Here is a 27,902-nt window from a genome sequence, read left to right as displayed (position 1 = left end):
CCAGATAAGTGAGCAATAACTGTGGACAGTGAAATTGTGGTTCTCAGTGAAGTTGGAAGACTTTAATAAATATTCTGCACAACTGTTAGGTTGAACACTGAAGTTCCAGAATTGCCGGTACCTAGCTCATACTTCTATAACTTTGTAGGGAGCCATTAAAATATGTGCTAGTTTTTTTGCAGTTTTTTTTAAATAAGTGATTTTAATATAGCATAATGTAGCTTTCCTTGTAGCTGCATGGGCTGCTTCACATGAGAAAACAGTGGTAGTGATAACATTTCACTGGGAGCAGTACCAAGCAATAACGATAGTGCTGGACGTATTTGCCCATTACGACATTGATTTGATAATGCTACACAGTTTCTGATGACTTCCAATGATGTGCTGTCCATGCAACTGCTGTGCTTTAAGATTGCAGTGCCATTCCATTTGGAGGTGACATAGCAATAACAACATTTAAAATGCACTAGAAAATGCATCCAATGGAACTGCCCTTACCTAATATACAAGACAAGAACACATCTTCTGTGGGTAACAGGTAAGCCTCTTTATACTACACAAGCTAGTGGGTTTCCAGCAGGCTTAAGACAACAGAGGCCGCCTCGACCCCCCCTTTCCCAAACTAACACGCTGTGAACATATTATGACCCTTTGAAATCTCCATTTCATTCATCCTGTGGCTGTAAGATAATTTGATAATTTTGTAAGATAATTGGGAAGCATTTAAAATGATTTAAAAATATAAATGATGTACATACTGAATGTATTTCCTTTTTTCACAAGTGTAAATTATATACATTAGAGGAAGAACAACAAACCATTTTATCTTTGGTGAAATAACAAGAGTCTTGAGAGCAATGTATTTATAACTATTATTGTTCAAGATGCATTGTGTAAATGCATCCATACCACACTTTTAGTTCATTGTCTCATCAGCTATCCGTCCCTGCAGAAATAATTTGAAACTTTATTTGTGATATGCTAAACATGAAATGTAAGGATACATTTACATACCTCAAAGAGATTACTTTCATCTGCTCAATATTCTATTTCTTTTTCTTTTTTTAACAAAAGATTTCAAAGATGTAAAAGAAGTCGTAATTGATTTAACTGATCTGTGTTCATTATTAAATTAATGATTTTTTAATATATATGACTTCTGCATATTCTTTAAAATACAGTTCAAATCTCATCTCTTCCCTATTGTGAGTGCCAGAATAGTGTGCCATTAAAAATGGACCTCTTTCTGTTTCACTAACAAAGAGTGCCATAGTTATCACAATATTCTCAATAAAAAGTTCACCTGTATTGGAAATTAATGTGTGTTTTCACAAATCGTTTCACTAGTCTGAGTGCAGCAAATGATTTGTAGGAAGAAAGCCTCCACCGCAACAGAAAATAGCATGCAGTCCTGAAGATGATGATAAATGCAACCAGACCAGCAATATCAACCCAGATATTTGCGTTCTCCATTCCAGTTTGACGTAGTAGTTCCCTTGGGTCACTTAGTTCACAATATGTTTTATGATCTGGACAGTGCAGTCTTTTCCGTCCAAAGCCGTAGATTGCCAGTGTCAATCCCTCCAAACCATACCTCAGGTAACTAAAGTACATTGCAATCTTCATGAAGAATGGTACGTGTGCATTAGGTGTTCCAAGACCATGGACTGCTAACAGCATGAAAGGAACTGACATTGAAGGGGCAACAAACATGCCATTCTGTGAAAAAAAAGGTAATCTTAAATTAATTTCCAGGGGTTATATAATAACTGTGCTGTTATTGTTAATCTGAAAATTAAAGTAATTTAATCTGCATTGAGCTAACATATTAAAATAAAAAAAAGAGAGGATCACTGAGAAATAATTTATAAGAAGTGACAAAATGTATTTTTGTTGTAATAAATGAAAATTTGTGAAGTGATAGACATTAACATTAGAATATAATGTATGATACCAACCACTATGCTAAGAGTTGAGGAAACAAGAAGACCAAAGCTCTCTGATACAAATCCAATCAGAAGACAAATGATGATGAATATTGCACACCGGTGAACTTCCAGTGGCTGGTCAGTCAGTACATATACCAGCCATACATATGTTAGTCCGAGGGCCACCTGAAAACAGTTTTTTGTCAATTTAGTTTTATTTATTTTAGTAAAAATCACTTCACTATAACTTTCATTTGGCTTGAGAATGGAATACACTTTGTATGGTGCACTTAAGTAATGTGTTATGCATGACTTATTTTCATTTGGAAATTGCACTTAACAATATGTTTTGCTACTGTGATATAAAACCAACATTCAGATATTGACTACCAGTCTTTTGTTTATGACATATACTGAACATTTCTGAAAAACAGTTGTGCATTCAGAGGCAAAATATATGCTTCATTTAACATATTCTTCAGCATTCCACAAATGACTCACATCTTTTAATTGAAATGATATGCTATAGTAAGTATTGAAATAAATGGATTTGATCAAAACACTGTGCAACTAAAGTGAAATAGTCTGAATAGAGATTTATAGTCAAATGTGAATGTTACACAAATATATTTCTTCTCTTTAGGAAACAGGGTACTGAAAATCTGTGAGGTTATGCTGTTAACTACACTTAACAGAAGGTGTTTTCTGTTGTGGCCCATGATTTTTGCTGTATTTAGAGGGACAGACTGATGTTGTAACATCATCTGTGGCATGGTAGTGTAAAAGGTGTCACAAAACCAGCTAAGTGAAAAAAATGCACTTTTCACATTTAGTTACACATATTTGCTGACTTCCAGTGATCACATGCACCAGATAAATATGCTTCAATAATCTAGATCTTATCATTTTGTGGACAACTTAAATATGCCATTCATGTCATTCATGTCATTTCTCCCCAGTTTTTCATTGACTGTATCAACACTCACGCCTGTGTCATGATATATTGTGAATTCTTGAATTGCGAGTGCTGCAAGAAACATAATTCATACTATATCATCAGATATAAACTACATTTGTACTTTCTACAAATTTTGTTGATCAAATTCTCAACAGAACAATCACTCCTCCTAATCTTGCTGTATACCTACATGAATCAGGTGTATGTTTCAGAATTTTTGAACCTTTACAAATGTTGTGCATAACATATGTCTGTAATAAATTTATGGATGTGAGTTACAAATTACATTCTACTAATTTTGAGAACCATATCTTGTTGGGAGATTGCTTTCTGTTAATTGTGGTGTAAGTACTTATGTAATTAATGTAATACTTCTACCTCTTTCCATTCATTGAATAATTTGTTCTTAGAAAGTACTTGAAAATTTTCATACATCATATGAAGTTGACTGCAGTGGTGAATAATATATTATCTGTCTATTGTAATTGTCATATAGTATTCCATTTAGTTTCCCCTTCCAACAGTAGTGTATGCCGTCACCATAAATTGCCACAATTTTCAAGTTTGTTGCTAAGCATATGAAAACAAGAGTTGCAATTAGCTTCAGGGAAGCAGTAAATTTTATCCCAGGTTTCTCTCTCATCATAACAGAAAACTACTTTCTTGATTGTTAATTGCATGACAAAAGGAAAATGTAACCTTTGTAATACAACAGATTGAGACATTAAAAGGGAATCAGTAACCTTACTTCTAATTGTTTGCTTATTGTTTATAGTGATGAGGGAACAGTGAAACAGTCCCAATGAAACCCCACTGTTAACTTTGTTCTCAAACATGAGATGAGTTAATTGTTGCTCATAAGCAGCAGGACATTGCTCTGACTTCTCTCAAGAGAAGCTGTTGTGATTAGGTATTGATGGGGTAACAGAGATACATGTTCCAGAGATACCAAAGGTACATCAAATACTATCTCCATCTGCATGATTACACTGCAATACACAATTAAGTGCCAGGCAGAGGGTTCATTGAACCATCTTCAAGCTGTTTTTAACCATTCCACTCTCAAACACGGTGCAGGAAAAATGAACACACAAATCTTTCATTACGAGCTCTGATTTCTCTTATTTTATTATGGTGATCATTTCTCTCTAAGCAGATAAGTGCCAACAAAGTACAAGAGACATTCAATAAGTAATTCAACACATTTTTTTCGCAGCCAGTTTTGGTTGAAAAATGCAAAATTTGTCATGGGACATTGTGGAATATTCCTGCTTCACGCTCTATAGTTCCAGTAGCTGGCAGTGCTGTACATAACTTTTGAAACGGCATCCGTAATGGAAGTGCATTCCAAGCAGAGAGTTGTCACTGAGTTTTTTTCTGGCAAAAAACCAGAGCACCACAGATATTCATAGGTACTTCCAGAATATCTACAGGGACCAGGCAGTGAACAACAGCATGATGAGTCATTGGGGAAGATGTGTGTCATCATTGCAACAAGGTTGTGCAAACCTGTCCAGTCTCCCTTGTGTCAGGTGGCTGCACACAGCTGTGACTCCTGAAATGTTGGAACACACTCATTCGAGGTGATCAATGGATCATAATCAAACACCCTGCTGCACAACTGGACATCTCTGTTGGTAATGCTGACACTTGTCCACCATGGGGTACACAAAGGTGTGTGCCTCCTGGGTTCCTCGCTGCCCAGCAGAACGCTGTAAAGGGCAACAAAGGACCAACTGTGTGGAATTGCTTGTGCATTATGAGGCTGGTTGTGACAGTTTTTTTGTCAAACGCCATCACAGGCAATGAAATATTGGTTCATCACTTTGAACCGGAAACAAAACAGCAATCCACCTCTCCTCCAAAGCTAAAGTTCAAAACTGCAACCTCAGCCAGTGAAGTCATGGTGACAGTCTCCTGGGAGTCTGGAGGGATTATTCTGTATGTCGTCGTCCTTCATGGTGCACTGATCAACTCTGAAGTTCACTGTGCTACCCTCAGGAAACTGAAGAAATGACTTCAGCATGTTTGTCACCACAAAAATGCAGATGACACAAGGCATCACAAATCTGCACACATGAGAGAAGATCACAAAATTTCACTGGATTTTTCTTCAGCATCCACTCTACAGCCTGGACCTCTCATCATCTGACTTTCACCTGTTTGTCCCGATGAAGGGTGCACTCAATGAGAAGTAGTCCATGGATGGTGGGGAGGTTATTGATGCAGCAAGACTTTGGTTCTGACGTTGACCAGTAGAACGGTACCATACAGACAGACATGCCCTCCCAGTAACGTGGCATAACGCCACCACAGTGAATGGAGATTATATTTAAAAAAATAGCATTTTGTAGACAGAAGAGTGGGGAATAATATGGTGTATTGTAATCCTGAATAAACCAACCTGCTTTCAGAAAAAAAGTGTTGCATTACTTATTGAATGCCCCTCATATTTTCACACTCTGAGGAGAAAGTTGGTGGTTGAAATTTCATGAGAAGATCCTCCTGTAACAAAAAAACCTCCTTCATTTTAATGATAGTATCTTGTCCATAGCACCATCTCCCCCGCTTTGCGATAATACAAAATGAGCTGCCCTTCTTTGAATTTTTTCGATGTCCTTCATCAATCCCATGTGATGTGGCTTCCATACCATGCAGCAATACTCCAGAAGATGGTGGGCAAGTGTAATGCAAGCAATCTCAGTAGTAGACCTGTTGCATTTTCTAAGTGTCCTGCCAATAAATCTCAGTCCCTTTTTTTTCTTTACCAAAGTGACTGATCCAGTTTAAGTTACTCGTATAGGTAATCCCTAAGTGTTTAGTTGAATTTACAGTCTTTAGATTTGTGTAAGTTATTGTGTAACTGAAATTTAGCAATTTCCATTTAGTACTCATGTGAATGATTTCACACTTTTCATTATTTAGTGCCAACTGATACTTTTTGCACCATACAAATATCTGGTCTAGATCATTTTGCAATTTGTTTTGATCATCTGATGACCTTTAAAGACAGTAAATGATAGCATCCTCTGCAAACAATCTAAGAGGGCTGCTCAGATTGTCTCCTAAATTGTTTATGTGGATCAGGAACAGAAGAGGGCTTATAACACTTCCTTCAGGAATATCAGATATTACTTCTGTTTTATTCAATGACTTTCTGTCAATTATTTTGAAGTGTGACCTTACTGACAGGAAATCATGAATCCAGTTGCAAACTGAAATGACACTGCATAGGCATGCAATTCAATTAGAAGTCGCTTGTGAGGAATGATGTCAAAAGCCTTCTGGAAGCCTAAAAATATGGACTCCATTTGACATACCCTGTCGATAGCACTCATTATTTTGTGAGACTAAAGAGCTAGTTGTGTTTCACAAGAATGATATTTTCTGAATGTGTTGGCTATTTGTCAATAAGTCATTTTCTTCAATATAATTCATAATGTTCAAACGCAGTACATCTTCCAAAATCGTGATGCAAATAGATGTTACTGATACAGATCTGTAATTTAGCAGGTTACTCCTATTTTCTTTCTTGGGTATTGGTGTGACTTGTACAACTTCCCAGTCTTTGGGTACAGATCTTTCTTCAAGCAAGCAGTTGTTTATGACTGATAAGTATGGAGGTACTATATCAGCATATTCTGAAAGGAACCTGACTACCTAGTAAGCAGTCTGGACCGAGGCCTCTCTTTATTAAGTAACTGAATTGTTTCACTTCACCAAGGATATCTGCTTGTAAGTTACTCATGTTGGCAGTTGTTGTTGATTCGACTTCTGGAGTATTTACTTCATCTTCATCATGAAGGAATTTTGGAAAACCTTGTTAGTGACTGCTTTAGAGGTGTTGTCATGAATAACATCACCATGGTAATCATGCAGTGAAGGTACTGATTGTGTCTTGCTGCTTGTGTATGTTATGTATGACCAGAATGTCTCTGGGTTTTCTACCAGATTCTGAGACAGAATTTCATTGTCAAAACTATTAGAAGCTTCTCACATTGAGGTTCATGTTAAATTTCGAGCTTCTGCAAAATTTCACTAATCTTGGATTGATACTGCCTCCTCTTCAGGAAATTCAGTATCTACTACCACTCATCCACATCATGGTCAGTGGTGTGCCATTAATAGATCTAGCAGCATGCCTGAACAGGGAAGGCAGGGCCAGGGAGAACCCATCCTCCAACCAGCAAGTTTAAGGTACTGTCTTCCACTGAAATTGAGCCACTGTGACGCACTTTACCTGGTGGGAAGCCGGCTGTGTCCTTTATCAGTGCAAGTGGAGAAGGGCAGGATCTGTTAATCTTCAGCAGTTTGAACATGCAGTGAATAATGGTACTCTTTAGTGATAGGTAAGAACACCTTGTGTAGTGAGTGCCTCATTCAACATGTTGAAGTGGCAGTCATTGATGAAACAGGATACAGCCAGCTGTAGATTTTGGGGCTCACTGAAATGAATGACAGCTATTGCCTGGACTCCAATGCCATATTTGTACTGTTCCAGTATCTCACAGAGATAATTAAGAAGAACAGCCTTGCAAATCCACCTAAATGGAAACTGAAGACACATGCAAGATTGCTTGGGCAAGGAACAGTGATGTAAGCTTGTAATTAGGTCTCTCGGTTGAGTGCCAGACTGACCCCAAGATATAACCTAAAATTTTAGTGAAATGCCAACAACCAAGTGGGATTGCTATGGTTTTTAAGTAGTGGGAATGACAGGACATTCTGAAAAAATAATAAATATTTTCTTCTAAACTTGCCAAGAATAGGTAGATCATAAGCCCACTCATTTCAAAATCAGATATAATGACAACAAATTGGCCTCACCTTTTTCAGGATACCCATCTTGAAAATGGTATTAGTGACCCTAGGCAGTTGTAGCAACATTGATTATGAAGCACAAAGAACAACTTAAACAAGGAGGGAAATTTATAATATTCAGTAAACCAGAGAAAGAGGTATTAATGTCATATTGGAAGGAAACCTTAAAACATTTAGCTCTGGGCAGAAGTTTCGTAGAGGTGCTGTGGCTGAAGCGAAGTTGACCAGGTGCTGGATAGACATGTAGTTAGTAGTGCATTTCATAATGATGAAGTATATTTCATGATGGAATCTTCTAAGTACACAGTAACTGCTACACAACAGGTATGTAAGATTATAGCACAATAGATAGAGAGATCTAAATGAAATGTGTTCAGCTGTCAAAAGAAACATGCATGAAGCCTTGAATTACTAATATAGAAGATTCTTATCTAAAAATCTCTCACAGAATCGAAAGAAATTCTGGGCACATGTTATGTCTGTCTGTAAATGGCCCAAAGTTCAATCACTGGCTCCCATAAGTGACACAGGAACTGGAACTGAGAGTATCAAACCAAAAGTAAAAATTCTGAATTGACGTTTCAGCTGTTCCTTTACAAAGGAGGATTGAGGTGTTCATCTCCAGCTCAATTCTCACACCACTGCAAATATGACTAATGTAGATCTGAGTGTCAGCAGCATTGAGAAACAGCAGAAATTGCTAAAACTGAAAAAGGTACCATCATGTAATAGTATCCTTATCAGATTATTTTCAGAATTTGTCCAGGTGTTAGGTGCATTAATTAATTAATTCATTAACACATCAAGTTCTGTCATGAAGGAGAGCCTTCAGGGATGCTAAATGAGTCAAGCTGTACATCAGTAGGCAGAAGCAACCACCACTGGAAGCTTCTGTGAAGCGTACCAACAACAAATTATGGCTGGTGCTTGTATACTCAAGTTGCTAATTGTGGTATTTACTTCTAGATTATTTTATATATGCATGTCAGGAGAAGAAAAGCTGCTTTTAAAAAAAGGCACACTCTTTCTTCTGCACTACTCAGTTGCCATTATTATCTAATACTTAAAACGTAGCATTTAAACTTTACACAGCTGTTTTGGCAAAATAATGATCTTACACAAATATTACACTTCGGCAGGATTTGCATTCCTTAGTTCAGTCTTTTTGTCAGTCAAGAAGCAGTGATAGTAGAAGATATCAGTCAGTATAATTCAGTGACTTTCAATTTAGACTAGTTATTAGATGCCATTTGAGTAACAAATCCGTCAGTGACAATTTCAACCCTTCCAAAACTGTTGAGGTTGACTGTTGCTGATGTGATTGTGAAGTGGAAAGAAAGGAACATGAACAACTAAACTATGACCTGTCAGACCTCATGTACTTATGGACAGGGAACCTCAAGCATTGCAGAGGGATGCTTGAAAAAAAAAAAAAAAAAGTGCATGAAATCAGCATAAGGAATCACTCATGAGTTCAAAAGTGCTACCAGCAGTCCAACTAGCATGGTGTCTAGTGAGTTAAAGCAATGGGGTACAGTGGTCAGGCAACTTCTCATAATGCTTGAAGTGGTGTAAAGAGTGATGCAACTGGATATTGGGTGGCTGGAAATGAGTGATTTAGTATGACTCATCATGCTAAAGATTGCGGCAGACTGTACTGTAGAGGGACAGTTTGGATATAACTGCTGTTTGTATCACCATGACAATGGATCCTTTATAACGCAGCATCTGTGGGGCAATGGTTTGAGGACAGTAATGTTCCTGTAAAGGACTGGCCTGTCCAGAGATCTGATCAGATTCCAGTGAAATTCCTTTGGGATGAGTGAGAATGTTACCTTTGCTCCAGATTCCACATCCAGCATCACTACCTTGTCTGATTTTTGGCTGTTGAGGAAGAATGGGTTGCCATTCTTCCACAGACATTCAGACACCTTACTGAAAGTGTGCCAAGCAGAGTTCAAGTCATAATATGGGAGATGGATTCACATACTGCATATTTATATTCACCAATAGGTCCAGATACTTTGGATCAGATAGTGTACTTGGTATTTTCAATTTCCTGTGTGATGTCCACTGTCAACCTGTTATAGTCTTTTTTAGCAGAATGTAAAACACTGTTTACATCCTGGGATGTGATCCATAGCATGTATGGAAATTATTTCTAATTGTAGTATTGTGGTTGTGAATTGCAAAATTCGTCCTAAATTGACTCTTGTTATGAGCCAATAATACCATTAGGGAATACCAGTATTGGCGTGTAAGTGTAGGAATCCCTAGGTCCCTGGAGAGGCTTCTACAACATGTTCAGGTATTAACTTCACACAATGTTCTTATTGCATGCTTCTGTAGAACAAATGCTTTTTCGCCTTAGCTGCAATGTCCCAGAAGATTGTGCTATGGGCCAGAACTGAGTGAAACTGTGCTAGCAATCTTGTCTGTAGGTCAACACATAGCGAGAGATTTCGGAGAGCAAAGCAGGCAGAACTGTTAATTAAAACTACAGTATTATTTGTAATGGTGTTGACATTGCAGTGAGTAAAAGCCTTTATTTTCAGTGACTAGTTTCGGACATGACGTCTATTATCAGACCATCAAAACCATCATAAGTATTGACATGTAATACAACCAATACATTTGCATAAGACACAACTGGCAATCATGAGTAACATGTGCAGACTCATCTACAGTGTATTATCAATGCTTCTTTCCAAACAGTGCCAGAACAAATTTTTGTACATGTTACTCGTGATTTCCAATTGTGGCTATTTGCAAATGCTCTGGTTGTCTTATGTGTTAATACTCCTGATGAAGGTGATGGTTTGATAATGGACGTCATATCCAAAACTAGTCACTACAAATAAAGGATTTTTTCTTACCACATCTTCAACAGAATTACAAACAGTAGTTTTAATAAAAGTAAGTTGCTGACCCATTTTTCATGCATCATGGGGGAGGTTCATAAAGAACTATTAATGACACCTCAGTATATTATCCAGTGGATGCCCATTGATCTGTATTTCTGGTACTTGCAAGTCATTTTTATTTGTCTGAAATTGCATCATATGAGTTTTGGCAAGACTGAGTGTTAAGATGATATCTGTGAACCAGTGAGCCTGTTCTGTTATTCTTCTGGCTGTGTCTGGTATGGGCATGTTTTTATCAATATACGTTTGTCATCCAGCACACAACAAAGTCTTGGAAGACTCCTCCTAAGTCCCTGGTAAACCATTTATCTAGACCAAGAACAGTATTGGCCAAACACTGAACCTTGCAGCACACTATATTTAAAGTTTCCACACTCTGAATTTAATCTTATTCCTGTTGTATCATTGGCTGATGAGGCCATTTGTTTTCTGCTGTTAAAATAATTCCAACCATGCAAGGAGAAGACATTTAATGCCATACTATTTTAGTTTCCATAGCAGAATTTTTTGATCTACACAGTCAAAGTCCTTGGCAAGACAACAAAAGATGCCATCAAGGTAATTTTTGGCTCTTACAAAAGCCAAACTGAGCTTTCATTAAAATGTTATTCTCAGGAAGATGGTTCATCATTGTGTTTTGAGCCACATTCTCATAATTGTGTAGGGAAATGAGAAGTAAGAACTGTCTATAATTAGTCAGTTGCTTATCTGCATTTTTGTATGCTGATATTACTACTGCATACTTCAGTCCTCCAGGCAGCAGTTCTTCATTCATCAATTGATTACAATGGTAACTGTAAGATATCACTACCAAGTATGCACAAGATTTTAGTACTGTGGCTCAGATTTAGTCAAAGCCAGAACAGCGCTACTTTTCAGTGGCCTAACACTTTTTCTCGTGTGTCTGGCAGATGAGTCAGCTATACTTATGGTGGAGTATGCATTAACGGTATAAGTAAATTTACTGGATCTGCTTTTGATGGATAGTTCTTTATCTCTATGTTTTTAACTACTGTTAAGAAGAATTCATTGACTTTAGTAGCCAATAATTTTAATTTCATATAATCTGTCTCACTACTACTGCTATCTGAAAGTTTGTTACCATTTACCTTGTCAAGTTTATTTGCACTATGCATAATAATTAAGGATCTGAAAAATATAGATGCTAATTCTGTGTCATCATGAAAAATTACCTAATGATGCTGTTTTATGAAGAGTCATATCCAGCTAAACTATTTTATCAGAGACAATTTGAACTAGGTTTATTTTCTGCAAATAAATATAGAAAATGTAACCAATTTCCAGTTACTGGTATTGCACATCATCTGGTAAAGTTCAATCTGGAAAAATAATTTGTGTAAGAACATGTTTTCAAAATAAAAAGTACATGAACACAGTGATGTAGCAGTGTGCTTGATTCTCTGGCGCCATGCCAAGTTGTGAGCAACAGAATGAGAGTATAAGATAAACACCACACAATGCAACTTAGCACTCAGCTGTGGACCCTAGCAGCTTAGAACAGAAAAACACAGGTCTGCCAACTACAGTTCAAAAGTTCATATAATGTGGAAACTTTTAATGTGGCAGTTTAAGGTGGCAGGAGATGTGAAATGTGATTGCATCAAATACTGCTACAGATCAGGCCTGAACTATTTGGTTTACAAAATGCATCAACCTCAGCAAGCAATTGCGCAGTAGCCTTCCCTTGCTCACTGTTTTTGAAATGAGTGAAAAAACTAATTTAGTCCATAATGGATTTTGATTGCAACACCAGAAGGAATCCACAAACCCTGTGGCAATGTGTCAGTTCTGTTTTCACAGAACATGAGTGCAGGCTGCCGATCTGCATAAGGGAGGTGGGGCTCATTTCTCTGCACCATTGGTTTCCCTTCTGGTGGTCAAAAAACTATGCCCACAGTCATCTGCAAATTTACGGTGTCTGCACTCTGCACTATAACTACTGAAAAATAGAACCTGTCAACATATTTCAATGGCAACAAAGTTATTCCCCTAATGTGTGAATAGAGTTATTTTTGGTTCTACTTCTACATTAATTGCCTTCTCAGTTGTCTGTAGCATCATCTAGTATGGGTAGTTGAGCTATAAATGCTTGGGAAAGGTCAAAATTAATATTCTATATGTTTTGTAACTATCAAATTGTGCTGTAAGTCCTCCCTCGGGCATGGGTGTGTGTGTTGTCCTTTGTTAAAGTTAGTTTAAGTAGTGTGTAAGTTTAGGGACCAATGACCTCAGCAGTTTGGTCCCTTATGAATTCACACACATTTGAACAGTTTGAGATGCATTCTGTTTGTTGGTGGGAAAATCCTGCTGCTTCTCAACAGAACAATCGTTTGTTGAAAACTTTAAGGCCAAAAGAAGAAAACAAAGAACATTTTGGGGAAAAAACTGTTGAAGTCTTTGCAATGACTACTATTTTTTAATAGTCAGTTTCAAAGCATTAGGGTTTTGTCTTCATGCACATAGCGTGGCAAATGTTTAAATTTGTGCATCTAATCATTTGCAAAAAAAGTAAATTGCACCAAAAATACATGCAAATTTTGCCAGAAATACATGCTACATTTTTTGGTCCCTATTAATGGGGTATCTTGTACATATTTACCTCCTCCACACCAGTTATCATGGATTCCAAAACTATTGGTAATTTGAAACCCAACTCTCACTTTCCTTGAATGACACCCTGAAAGGTATAGATCCTGACAATGGGCTGATGCAGTATTTCCTGACTTTAAAAAAGCATTTGACTCTATACCAGACCAATGCTTGTTTGTGGAAGAATGATTGTATAGAAAATGAAATGAAATGTTTGACCTGTCCAAGGATTTTCTGGTAGGGATGATGCAGCATGTTATCTACTCTGGAGAGTAATCGACAGATGTAAAAATAACTTCAGGTGTGACCAAGGGAAGTGTTTCAGGACCATTGGTGGTCTTGTTGCATATTAATGACTTAGTAGACAATATTAACAGTGGCCTCAGACTTTTTACAGATGATGCAGTTACCTATAATTAAGTACCATCATGAAAAATATGCACAAACATTGTCAGGTTTTGATAATATTTCAGTATGGTGTAGGTATTGGCAACTTGTTTCCAAATTTTCAAAAATGTTAAAATGTGATCTTCACAAAGCACAAAAGAATACATTATGACTATAATATGAGTAAGTCTCAGTTAGAATCACTCAACTCATACAAATACCAATGTGTGACAATTTGTGGGGATATGGCATTGAATGACCACTTAAGCTTAATTGTAGGCAAAACGGATGGCAGAATTCAGTTCATTGCTAGGATACTGGAAAATAAAATCCTTCTGCTAAGACAACTGCTTACGAAACATCCATGTGACCCATTCTAGAATATTGCTCAAATCTGTGGGATATGTACGAGACAGGACCAACTGGTAACAGGTTTGTTTGAATCATGGAAAAATGTTATGGATATATTGAAGAACATTAACTGATAAGTTCTTGATGGTAGACATCAACTATCTTATGGAATACTACTTACAGGGTTTCAGAATTAAGTGAGGATTCTGTCCATATACTAAACCTTGTTTGTATCACTACTTTAGGGAATGTAAAGGCAACATTAGACTAATTACAAATGTACAGAGACATTTAAGCTGTCCTCCTTCCTGCACTCCATCTTCAAATGTAATGAAGGGAAACAGTTGTGGTGCAATGTGAAGTACCCTTTCACGCACTTCATAGTGATGTGCAGAGTATGGGTGCAGATGATGTTTCCCATCTGAAGGAAATGTTTGTGTTTGATTGACTCACAATTTCATATAACACATTCCTTAGCCATGGCAGGTATCAAATTTTATAAGCAGCATCTTTTTCAACATATTTCAACAGCTGCACATTTCAGATGTATTATAATATGACTTATTCAGTTTTAAGCTTCATTTTCACATTACCAGAAAGCAATATGTCCTCAGAAATTTCTTGAGATCATTTGGTTTTGAGCCAGGTATCTTATATTGAAAAACTCCATCTATGCAAAAGCTTTCAGTTGAATTTACTTTTGTGTTATTGATACCATAAATTTATTCATATGAAATGGCATCCCACATAACTATATGTGACAGAGAACCCTCAATAAGACAGCACAAGTTAAGATATATATAATTAGTGAGAGGAACAGCAGCTTGGAGCCAATAACTGCTGTCGTAACATTGCAGTACATGAACTGTGTTCTGTGTATCCTCTGGAAAGAGGTCTCTGGGATATGGAAAGAAATGAAGAAACTACAGTAACTTATGTGCAATAAAGTGAAAAAGAAACTGTTTATTTAGTTATTTTTCAGCAAGCTGGAATCTCAACTAGCTAATGATGTCTAGTTTTTGTGTAATCCACCTTACTCCACCCCATAGGCCACAGAGGACCCAACAGTACTGACTGACCACCATGTCGTCCTCTGCCAGTGGCATCATCAGATGTGGTATGGAGGGGTGTGGGTCAGCTTTTGTGACCTGGATCAGCTGCTACTCAGTCTTGTAGCTTCTCAGTTGGCCTCACAAGAAGGAGTGCACCCTGTACCAGTCCCTCCGCCAAGTAAAAATCCCTGGCAGTACTGGAATTGAACCCAGGTCCTCCACATGGCACTCGTCTGTGCTGTCCACCCAGTGATGAAGGTGAACTGTAATCCTCCTTAATGTACGCAAATTTATGTGTATTGGTTAAAACCAAAATTCACTTAAACTGAATATTTTCCAAGTTAAGCTTGATAGTTCTCTTTTCCTTCTTTCCCAAACTCAATGATGTATAGCTGAAACTGATTCTTAAGAAGATGATGGAACTTCCTAAATTTTAAAATATGAGAGAACAGACATAAATATGGAATGGGCACATGAAAATGCCTTTAAAGGAAGTAATGCATCTTAGTTTCATAACAGAAAATAGCGTATATTTTCTAGAATGAAATTTTCACTCTACGGTGGAGTGTGCGCTGATATGAAACTTCCTGGCAGATTAAAACTGTGTGTTGGACCGAGACTCGAACTCGGGACCGTTGCCTTTCGCGGGCAAGTGCTCTACCAACTGAGCTACCCAAGCATGACTCACGCCAGCTGGGGGATGTTTCTAGAATGAAATTTTCACTCTACAGCGGAGTGTGTGCTGATATGAAACTTCCTGGCAGATTAAAACTGTGTGCTGGACCGAGACTCGAACTCGGGACCTTTGCCTTTCGCGGGCAAGTGCTCCACTGACGGAGCTACCCAAGCATGACTCACGCCCCGTCTTCACAGCTTTAATTCTGCCAGTACCTCGGTAGAGCACTTGCCTGCGGAAGGCAAAGGTCCCGAGTTCGAGTCTCGATCCGGCACACAGTTTTAATCTGCCAGGAAGTTTCAGCGTATATTTTATTTACTAATTTTTTAAAATATCTTTAGCAAGTATATGAAAATCATACTGTCAACCTGTAATTGATAGTTTTATTCAGTACTTAAAATGTTTAAAATTCATATGCATACAACATGATCTCATAATGTTTTAGAGATTAGTTAATTTAAGAAGTAAATATAACCATTCACCAAATAGTTGAGATGCTGAGTTGTTGGCACATAAACAAGAGAGGGAATTTTGCTTGCTCATTTGCCTGTTGATGACTTGGTGCCTTAGTTGTTCGTGATATCACTATGTTTACTCCTTAAATTATTTATGTCCACCAAGGACTTTCCGTTAACATGTTGTGGAAAATATTACTGCATATGACCCCAGATGTTAGCACAAAATGTGAAGGTGGAGGAGTCTATACTGACATTATTAGCATCAAGAACTATGTAAAGATGAAATTGAAAATTCCTAAGTATAGTTGATGGTCTCTTCAAAATTCACAAAACATTATAAGACACGAGGTTAATACATGTACTTAAGATACCGAATTGACTTGACATGCAACACAGTGACCAGAAGGTATACTGAAGAACTTGAAAATGCTCATGGGTGGCACTCAATTTGTGTGCTGGTACTCTAATGATGGCATATAGAATGTCAGTACAGGGTGTGGTACCCAGGCAATACAAGATTCATATCTATTCACCATACTGAGGATCAAACCATCCTGTTTGTTTTTTAGTAATGGCTCCCATTGTTGGACAAGTGCCTCCTGAAGGTGAGAGCAGTAGTTGTAAAGTCTAGAGCACATTCAGTTGAATTTAAGCAATATGAGTGAGCTGGCACATTATAGATGTGAAATGTCCATGTATTGGAGGTACTCATCCAACAAACCACAATTTTTATCCATTAGATTGATTACCAGTCCACATGCTAAAAAATAAGGGTGTACAAGCCACTTCCAGATGTTATCCCTGGAGACCACAACCATTGCAGCAACTCAAAAAATGCACACAATGGCATACATGTTCTTAACATCACAAGAGTACTGCCACTGCTAAATTGCTTACTTTCTACCATATTGGCAGCGTTGTATGATTCTCCACAGTTGGGCAACATAAAGAGATGGTTCGAAGTGTTCTTCAGGCTCACCCTTGAAGAGGATTCTACTCTGCTGCAGGGTCTGCTCGATGTGGGTAAGGTACCATGTTTACATAGATATGCAGTGTTTTTGTGTGAGGGGAACACATCTTGTATGTTTCTAAGAACTCACAGTAACCTCCTGAAGGGAATGGCAGAGTTAGAAGAATGGTGTGTGACGCAGAAACTGCTGTGAGGTCTCTAACCAGGGCAGCTGCTGGTTGAATGCCTTTGGACACTTAAGGGTAGATAACAATCCTAGAAGTTTGTTACATCAGGGAAACTTTGCCTGAAAGTCAGTTAATGTTTACTTCCTCCTGCATTATTCTCAGAACCATGAAACGGCCCTATGGGCAACATTGTAGTGTGTTCAAAGCCCCCACTAAGAACCTGTGTCCATGTGCAGTGTCACCAGTGTTACTGCTGGGAGTTTTTGTGGGAGAAGCAAACCAAAATTGTAGATATGTCTTTTGTCAAATGCACTATGATTGGGCTTGCCAGTCAAAATTCCTTTTTTCCTCACTGCACTCTAATGACACCAAGTGCATGTTTCCAGGATGTACTTTGAATTCTGAGTCCCTATTGATAATTTTATCTGCTGGACATGGGGTAAAAGTGACCAAATTAAGAAAGAACATGACAACTCCTGGTAGATTAAAACTTTATTCTTGACCAGAACTGGAACATAGGTCCTTGACTTTTATGGGAATAGCTATTACTAACTGAGCTATCAATGCACAATTCTGTTCCAGAGTGAAAGATTCATTCTGGATGACATTCCTAGACTATGCTTAAACTATTTATTTGTGATACCATTCTTTGAGGAGTTCTAGTCCCATAACTTATGCAGGGAAGCTTCTGCAAAGTTTGAAAATAGAAGATGTGTAGTGACAGAATTGAAGGTATGGGGTGGGTCATGAAAGTCATTTCTGGATAGCTTCACCAGGCAGTCACACAGTATTAATCACAAGTAAATTTCAAAACATTACTCCTTATTAAAGAGTAAAAGATTCAGTCTGTCTGTTAAAATTAGCGGGAAAATGGGAATGAGAAGTCTTTGGTAGAATACAAGCAGGAAAGTAGCTACAAAAATTATCTGCTGGTTACGTGATATTACTTGTTATTACTTACCCTATGTAAGAATGGTTATTTGGTCATAAAGAGTACACTGCAAATGATATTTGTTATTTTAAATAATCATCTAACTTCTTCATTTAAACTGTGTTTAAGAATAGTTTTTATGTTAGTGTACATGTAAACTTTTGATCAAGAAGTGTATAAATGAGGGAAATACTGGATTAGTCCTTTACTGTACAGTTAACAATATATCATGTCTTACCTGAAGTGGTATTTTTGAAACAGTTAATGCAAAGAAGTATGCATTAAGCCCATACCAACGATTGAAGTATTCACGTTTCAACAACTGAACTTCCCCTGGAACTGGATATATATGTAATTTTAGCACACGCTGTATTTTTTTTTATTAATTTAGTGTTGCAAATAAAAAAGAATTACTTTTGCCATTAAATTTCAAACATGATATGAAAAATATTAAAGAAACACAATGTTTCTACTTACAGTCTAGTAGTACAGGCATCATTGGTATGTACAGAAAAACAATAATGCATGTGTAGCAAAATCCAAAGTTGAATATCGTCTTAGAACCATCTTTACCAAAATTGTAAAAGAGCCCACTAATTATTGCAGCAACAAACAGGTACATCACAATCTTTATTTTCAGGTAAGTCTGAAATCAAAATAACAAAACATATCATGAATGCTATATTATGATTTTCTGGCAAAAGAACAACATAAATAAATAAAATGGTCAGATGCTGCAAACCATCAGAAAATGAAAACAGTTTAGGGTGATCAACCAACTTTAAAGGAGATGCTTTTTAGGAAACTGGAGCATGAATGAGGGGTAAGGAGAGCATGGAATGGTTGTAAAGTTGACCAGGGAAAGTCTTAAGTTGACAAATGATAAAATGACACCACACTGCATAAAAGGAAAGGCATCAGAAAAACATAAATGGCAGGATTTAAAGAACAATAGACGGGACTTCATGAACTAGCAACTAGTTATTGTGAGTGCTTCATAGATGATGGTGCTATTAACCTTTACATATGGTATAAAATGAATATGAGTAGATAGGGAAATATGTCATAGCTTGTGGCAGAATCCCTTTTGGTATGGTTTGATCTTTTAGATCTTAAACCAGTGGAAGCAGTGAGTTTAACAAGTCACACTATTTTTTTGATATTTAAATTGTTATCACTGATCATTAGGCCAGGAAGTCTCACATTCAGTTTCAAATGTCCCTTTGCTTCTCCCATATATACTGACAAAGTTCTTACTGGCAGTTATGTACACTGTCCCACTTATTACTATGTTATTCACATTATTATGAATCTCTCTCATCTCCAGCTCTGCTTGATTTGTTCCATACTGTTTCCTACACAAAAAAAGAGGTGAAGGATGATGAGAACAAAATGCTTGAAGTAAAAAGAAACAATGGGAGTAGAAAAATGAGGTTTCAGAGAAAGCAAATGCTGAAGTAGTGGGGAAAGTGCCTAGTAATGGGATTGTGTTACATAAATTAATACTTGTTCCACAAATCATGATTACGACATTTAGTAGTGATGTGGAATGTGTCAGTTTAACGTAAGTTTTCATTATACAATATAATAATTTTTTGTTTTGAGTTACTACTTCATATTCATCTATTGAATAGGAGGAGTTATCATTCAGAAATTCTTTTAATCTGTATTTAAATGTTGGTTGGCTATCTGTCAGACTTTTAATGTTGTTTGGAAAATGACCAAAGACTTTTATGGCAGCATAAATCACCCCTTTCTGTACCAAGGCTCTCCTGAGGCTATTGGTAGTTCTAATGGAATCCTTTTACTGTAGAGAATTGTATGTACTGTGTTTCCTTAAGTTTAGTGAGAGTCTGTTTGCAGAGAACCACTTAATAATTTTCTGAAAGACATTATTTACAATTTCCTCAGCTGCTTCTTGTTTGCTGTGTGTGATTACTATACTTGTATCATCAGCAAACAAAATTAGCTTTGCATCTTCATGAATACAGAGTGGCAAGTCATTAATATATATTAAGAACGTTAAGGGACCCAAGACAACCCTGTGGCACATCGTTCTTGATACATCCCCAGTTAGAGGACTATACTGACTTTTGCAGACTATCTGTACTGTTAATTTAAACCTTCTGCATTCTTCCAGTTAAATATGAATTAAACCATTTGTGCACTGTCCCACCCATACCACAATACTTAAGTTTATCTAGAATAATTTCATGATCCACACAGTAAAAGCATTTGAGAGATCACAAAATATTCAAATGAGTGATGTTCAGTTATTCAGAGCATTTAATACTTGATCAGTGAAAGCATATATAGCATTTTCTGTTGAAAAGTCTTTCTGAAAACCAAATGGACATTAGGACTTCATTTTTACAAATACAAATTTGTGATTCTACTCTTGAATACATTACATCTGGAAACAGTGAGGAAGGCTGCTAAAAGATGGTACAAAAGCAATAGTCAGGAAACAACAATAAGTAACTAAGTACAAAAGTCAAGTATATAGTGTCACCAAATACCCCTCAGTTAAACCTACATGCCTGATGTTAACTAATTATTAGGCTGAAGATGATTCTAGCCAAAAATGTCAGATTATATTCTACTGATGGAATGTGTCTTTCCCTAAATAATGGATCAAGCCACATTCATGTTATTCCTAAGCAAAAAAGTCCACAGCCACCGCAAATTGTCTGAATGATAATATTTTACCACACTGGGTGCCACTGGATGGATAAAAATATACCTTCATTTTGTTTTCATTGCCACAGCTTTAGCTATGAAGCCCTTTTTGAATGTTTGCATGGAACAGACCATCAAAAAGGACATACTGTGGCCAAAGTCCAAATATTCAAGAGTGGTGAAAACACACATGTTTAACTAGACTTAACAATTATAGACACGATGCCAAGTCTATTGAGAACAGCAGTGGTATAACATACTACTTAGGGGTGTAAAAAACATACTGGCTTTATATAGTGACATTTTATAGTCCAGTTTATTTATACCCTACATGCTGAGAACAGTAACAGCAAAGATCTGAAATTGTTTTGTTGGGAACAATCCTCCTAAAAGTTTTGTTACTGTAGAAATTGGCATATTTCATCTGACCATTTCCATGACTTGTTTTTACAGTGCGGAATCAGCAAGACATTGTTTCAAGGTAAGTTATTGCTCATGGTGTCAAGCAGTGGCAATAATTGACACAGTATTGGACTGGATGTGACTTGGTGATTTTCATGTATTAGTGGTTGAATTACTTTGTACCTGACAACCTGATATGAGCATTTTGCCTTCACGGCAATTCAATTATCTGTTTTCTTAACTGGCACTTTTCTTGCAATGTTATCTTTGAATACATCTTGTCATTCATCACGTTCTTTTGATTTTTTATGTCTGTCATCCATCTTCTGTTTTTGTTTCTAATGCTATGACCTTTTTTGCATTGTTAAATTCAGACTGAATGTGCTGAGCAGGACAAAAGTTTTATTATTCCCAACCTCCTAATTTGTATTGATCACTCGTATAACTTGTTGTTATTATTATTATTATTATTTTATAATTATTATTAAAGAAGTTGCTTTACTGGTCTAGTGGTTAGTATTGCTTTTAACTAAGGTGAAGATGTCAAATTATTTCCATTGAAATATTTTTGCAGTGAACAGTGTGTATTCAGCCTCATGAGACTAACTGAGGAGCTGCTAATGCACTGTCTGGTTGAAAGATTTGGAATAGATTGTAAAGCACTAGCTGGAACTGAGACAAAATTGAAGACTGCCTAAATTAATGCTATATTTAATATTGTTCCATTAATCTTGTTATCTGCAAAAGCACATACTTTCTAACAATTGTATCTGGACAGTACTTGCAAATGAAGTTTCAGAAACCAAAACTGTATAGGCCTACCCAAGTTCTGTAGATTTATTACATGATACACAAAATGTTATTAAAAAATTGTTGTTCTACAACTCTTTCAGTGCTGTATATTTAAAAATGAACTGTGCATATGGGAGTTATCCTTACAACACATTCTCCGCTTCCATAATTATCGTGGCCTCAATCTATGGTAACATACTGTCCTCACACCCTCCACCCAACAGTTTCCATAGCCTCTGTCCTATCATCTCCTCCCCATTCTTGTCTCCCAGTATCTTTGTTTGGCCCCTCTGCCAGCACACCTGCCAATCTTTTCCCAGTCCTCTCCTTTTCTCTCCCTTTTTCCCCCCAAGTCCCTGCCCCACAACCTCCTGATTCTGGATGTGTTGGCTTTCAAATACCTGCGTACTGCACCAGACAGCGTTCCTCTGTTGTCCTACTTCCCCTTCCCCATCCCCTCCAGATTGCTGTTGTCATTGTACATGATAGCTGCATTTGGGCCTGAGGTGTAGGAGCTGGCAGTCACATGTGCGTGAGGTGTGCTTGCTTATATGTATGAATAATGTGTGTCTCTCTGTTTCTCTTCTGCTGATGAAGGCAGTGGCCAAAAGCTTTGTGTAAGTGTATTATAATCATGCCTGTCTGCAACTTGCATCTTCTTTATGGTAAGTAGCAGTCTATATCTTCTTACATTGTTAAAAATGAGATAACATTTCATTTTAAATTATTGATATTTTGTAGAGCAGTGCAAACTGCAAAAACCAAAAACAGTCCAAGTGATTTACTTACAGAATTTCTCCATGTCTGCAGCAACATCCTGTATGTTAAGATGCGAAACTGTGCCCAACCGGAACTTGCAAAACTGTACTGATTCTTTGAAGTTTGCAGAGGTGTTGTAGATGAATGTTCTGTATCTGCAAAATAAGTTGTATTGTTGACATTTTCACAATATCCCAGTCATCTTCATTTCTGAGCAACAGCTTGTAAAGAATGAGACTGATTTTCACTTCATTCCTTCCAGATCACGAACAGGATGAAACCCATGTGAGAGCATTGAATTCTATGATGTAGGTGATCCAGAAATTGAAATTTCTATATGAATGTGCCTGATTACAACAAAAGAATGGAAGTTTAAGTTTAAACAGTTGTCTGAATGAATTGTGATTAATGCAAAATGAGTGGTATGAAGTATCAAAATTTTACTTTGCCTTGAAGAAATTTAGCTCTACAATCTAAATGAATTAACGCAAATTGTTTCAACAATGTATATTATTATTTATTTACTGGTCATTTCATGGATGAAGCTTCAGAATAATCCTTTTTTGCATGCTGTTATTAGTCTGATGCTACATGGTTTCTTTGGTTTTTGGAATTTTCAAAATAAATTTTCATTATATATTTGGCAGCCTTCTTCCACTCTGTGCCAATTAAATTGCTAATCAGTTTCTCACCTGTAAAGTGGTTTATTGTGTGACAAATTTTGAATAAACATTGTGTAAAACAATGAAATACGATGAAATACTTCTTTCCCATAATACAATCCATCCAAGGAGATTTATTATTTTGTGTTAATGTTTATCTGCCCTCTTGTTAAATATTAAAAACTAAAGTACTTGATTCTCAATAGCACATATTATGGTCAAAGATAAGGAGTAATGCTGAATGACTTAACAGATTGAAGAGTAATACATTTTTTAAAGCCACGGTCAATATTATGGTTATATTATTAACACACTCTGCCAATGGAAAATCCAGGATGTAAAAATGACAATATTATAAAAAGGATGGATTACCATTCACTATACAGCAGAGAAACTGTGTAAAAGAAGTAAGCTTTCAGCCACAAAGGCCTTCATCGGAATTAGACAAAAAAAAAAATAACACACACACACACACACACACACACACACACACACAGAGAGAGAGAGAGAGAGAGAGAGAGAGAGAGAGAGAGAGAGAGAGAGAGATATGATCAGTCTCTGGCTGCCAATACCAGACTGCAAGCAGCAGTGCCTGATGGGAGAAGCAATCTATTATTTGGTGGGGGTAAGGAGAACGCTGGGGTGGGGAGGGATATGGATAGCAGGGTAGGGGTGGCGGATGGTAAAGTGCTGCTTGTGCGAACATACAAGGACAAGGTGGAGAGAGGGTAGGGCACCTAGGTGTAATTGGCTGGTTACTCAGAGGGGAAGTGGGAGGGGGGGGGGGGAGGGGAGGACAATAGAAAAGGTGAGAAGTAAAAATACTGTTGGTGCATTGGTCGAAAAGAGGGCTGTGTAGTGCAAGAGTGGAAACAGGGAAAGGGATAGGTGTGTGTAGGACAATAACAAAGGATGAGGACACGAGGAGGGCTATGGGAACCTAGGTTATACTGCTGGGAGAGTTACTACTTGCACAATTGAGAAATGCTGGTGTTTGTGGGAAGGATCCAGTAACACAGGCTCTGAAGCAGCCATTAAAATGAAGAACATTGTGATTGGCAGCATCCTTATTTCTTGACCACAGTTTGTCAGTGGCCATTCATGTCAACAGACAGCTTGTTGGCCGTCATGGCCACATAGAATGCAGTACAACAGATGCAGCTTAGCATGTAGATCACATCACTGGTTTCACAGGTAGCCCTGCCTCTGATGGAGTGATGCTTGTGACTGGACTGGAGTACATTGTGGTGGGAGGATGCATGATACAGGTCTTGAATCTAGATCTATTACAAAGATACGAGCCATGAGACGAGGGATTGGAAGCAGAGATTGTGTAGGGATGGATGAGGATATTGTGTAGGGTTGGTGGGTGATGGAACACCACTGTGGGAAGGGCAGGGAGAATAGTGGGTAGGACATTCCTCATTTCATGGCATGATGAGAGGTAGTCAAATCCCTGGTGGAGAGTGTGATTCAGTTGCTCTGGTCCCAGGTGATACTGAGTCGTGATGGGAATGTTCCTCAGTTGCCAGATGACGGGACTGTGGGAGCTGAGGGGGATGATTGGAAAGATAAGGCATGGGAGATCTGTTTCTGTACGAGATAGGGAGGGTAATTATTGTGTGGAGGTCTCAGTGAGACCTGTGATATATTTTCAGTGGGAATGCTCATCACTACAGATGCAATGGTCTTGTGTGGCTAGGCTGTATGTAAGAGTATGGAATTGGTGGCTGCAGTCAAAGTGTGCTAATTTATAACTAAATGGAATGCCAGATTAGGGCAATAACTGGATTTACGAGGGGAAAAAACTTGCTTTATTACTAACAGTCACAAATTTTTCAGCATAATATACTCATGCATTATGCAATGTCACAATGGGACACTGTAGCGAAGTATTTCCTTACCATTGTTGTTTACAGTCTGGGTCCCATTTTCTAATTTTTTCCATTTATAACAACGGCCATTGTCAATAGCAGCTACCATTTTATCAATATGTTGTTCTCCATATTCTCCACTTGATACCTCAATAACTGGAAAGAAAAGTGATTCAATGCTTGTTAATTTTTTTTACAACACAGGTAACTTGTTAATCTTATAGAAAATGGAGCTGCTTAAAAATAAATTATGACAGAACAATGATTATTGAATAAAGTAGGATTTAATACAAATCAATAATTGTAGTAGCATCATTATTATATTTAAAATGTTGTTGCATTGAAAAGCAGTATTTCTCATAAAAAAAGTATCTTAACTGTTTAGAAAGCCATACTCTTTTATGCAGGCAAGTTGTTCACATAATGTGAAAAATAATATTTGGAAATTACATCTAGTTACATAGATAGCTTACAGTATATGGAGACAAGGAACTTATTTAAATGATTTGTTCTTACGAACATCATGTTCTGTAGAGCCCACCATGAAGAGAAGAACCTTCAGGGATGCAACCTGAGATAAGGCACAGCTTGTCAAGAAAAACAGCTGACAGAAATGTGTTGTCAATTAGCTATTATAAATATAAGGGGCGATCAAAAATTTTCCATGTAAGGCCATTGCTGCAGCATATATGCAAAGGAGAATGACTCCAGTGTGGACATATAAGAAACAACATATAGGCAAGGGATTAGTGTGGCTTTCATGCCTTTCCAACGTGTGTGTACGATAAATGCAGAAATGTGAACTATGATGGTGTTATGCCAAATGCGGGACCAACTTCTTTTTAGTACAGAAGTATGAATACCAGTAGACATCCATTGGAAAATGATGCTGTGTAATGCTGGAGAAATTACAGTGTGTAATTATGTCAAAGTGTTTAGGAAAACTACAACAAGGGGTGCTGGTACTTCGTGATAACACATGTCCTCATATTGTAAATATCATAATACACAAGTTATGCCAATTCAAATGGGGACATCAGCAGCTACCCTATAGTCTTCATCTCTCCCCATGGAATTATTATGCCTTCAGTCCCTTAAAAAAGGGTCTTGAAGGATCAACAATTCCTGTCAGACAAGAATGTGCAGCAGGCTTTTACAGACTGCTTCATGCAGTAAGACATAGTGTTTTATCAATCATTTATCTTCAACCTGTTGCATCAGTGGTATTATTACCTCAATGATGACAGTGATTTTGCCTGACTGGTATACCAATTTTGGATTGTACAGACTTCAAATGGAAACTTTTTGATCACTCCTTATAAATATCATGTGGTTCACTGGTGAAAGGTTTCTCCTTAGAATTTTTTTCTCTTATCACTTTTTTATCTCGTGCAATGATTTGTATATGTGGGAAATGCTAAGTCACACAATAATTTTGAATCCAATTTAAACAGTAGATATAACTGACTGGCTGGATAAGCCAGTTAAAAAATCAAAGGAAGGCAAGGCCTATTAAAACACTGCATTGTTCAAACCAACCTTTGGGTTGATGACAGTTTTACTTAATTAATAAATATCTTTTGACTCTACTTTAGCAGCACGAGTGCTGTAGAACCATTTACAGAACATTATACCCACAGAGGAACCTGAAGTCATCACTAAGAATTCAGTCCAGAGCCTCTGCGACAGTAGCCAGTGATGCAGAAATCTACTCCACAAGATCAGTCTATAACTGTAATTAATTTCCAATATTCTGTTGTTCTTGCTATGTTATAAACGAAGACGATTACATTTGCAGGAAAATTTATATTACGAAAAAAGTCCAAGGATGTAACTGTTACTCACAGAACTCCATGTTTGATTTGAGCACTTTACAAAATTGTCCCAAGAGCTCCTAAGGTGTAAATGGGCAGCAGCAGCAACAGAAGCAGTAGCAACAGCAGCAGCAGGAACAATAAACTCAAATGAAATTGAAGCTCATGTCTGGCAGTAAACTGTTGTTCCACAATTTTTGGAACATTGGTCCACATGGTGATTTAGGACTTCACCAATAGACTTCAAAAGATTATAGGTTACAAATGGATGAGACAAGGGGCAATGGAGGAGATGGTTGTTACTTCTATAAACACTGGTTTCTGAACAGTTGACTTTGAGACCATAGTGCCCCATTTCAATGGATCAATGAGAACGACAACAGTTACACTAAAATACATACTGGCTGCACGCCATCAGTAGATTCCCAAATCTGAATTGTAATGCGAAGAAGTGACCAATCAAGAATGGAGGAAGCTATGTCACCCCAACTACCCAAGACCTTCCAATTCATACGGTCCAGACCACTTGATATCATAGACTCCTGTATGTCACAATGGAAGAAAAAGCAAGAAGTCTGACATTAATGAAGAGAATGAGATTTTCACTCTGCAGCGGAGTGTGCGCTGATATGAAACTTCCTGGCAGATTAAAACTGTGTGCCCGACTGAGACTCGAACTCGGGACCT

At 37.4% G+C, this 27,902-nt stretch overlaps 1 protein-coding gene across 2 annotated transcripts in view; it reads right to left on the bottom strand.

Moving 5' to 3' along the window:
* Window positions 1-746: 746 nt before the first annotated feature.
* Window positions 747-27,902, bottom strand: part of LOC124619940 (ATP-binding cassette subfamily G member 4-like) — a 481,958-nt gene continuing 454,802 nt past the window's right edge. For both annotated transcript variants that reach the window (XM_047146601.1, XM_047146602.1), the window contains 6 exons: window positions 25,432-25,557; window positions 22,896-23,020; window positions 18,711-18,879; window positions 18,472-18,572; window positions 1,959-2,114; window positions 747-1,719 (listed from right to left, as the gene is read on the bottom strand). In XM_047146601.1, coding sequence (XP_047002557.1) covers window positions 1,300-1,719; window positions 1,959-2,114; window positions 18,472-18,572; window positions 18,711-18,879; window positions 22,896-23,020; window positions 25,432-25,557 — 1,097 coding nt within the window. In that variant the 3' untranslated portion in view covers window positions 747-1,299. The remainder of the gene's footprint in view (window positions 1,720-1,958; window positions 2,115-18,471; window positions 18,573-18,710; window positions 18,880-22,895; window positions 23,021-25,431; window positions 25,558-27,902) is intronic.

This window comes from Schistocerca americana, chromosome 6 (genome assembly GCF_021461395.2).
Source record: "Schistocerca americana isolate TAMUIC-IGC-003095 chromosome 6, iqSchAmer2.1, whole genome shotgun sequence".
NCBI lineage: Eukaryota > Metazoa > Arthropoda > Insecta > Orthoptera > Acrididae > Schistocerca > Schistocerca americana.
The sequence above is the reverse complement of the archived record's forward strand: the minus strand, read 5'-3'. Positions and strand labels throughout refer to the sequence as shown.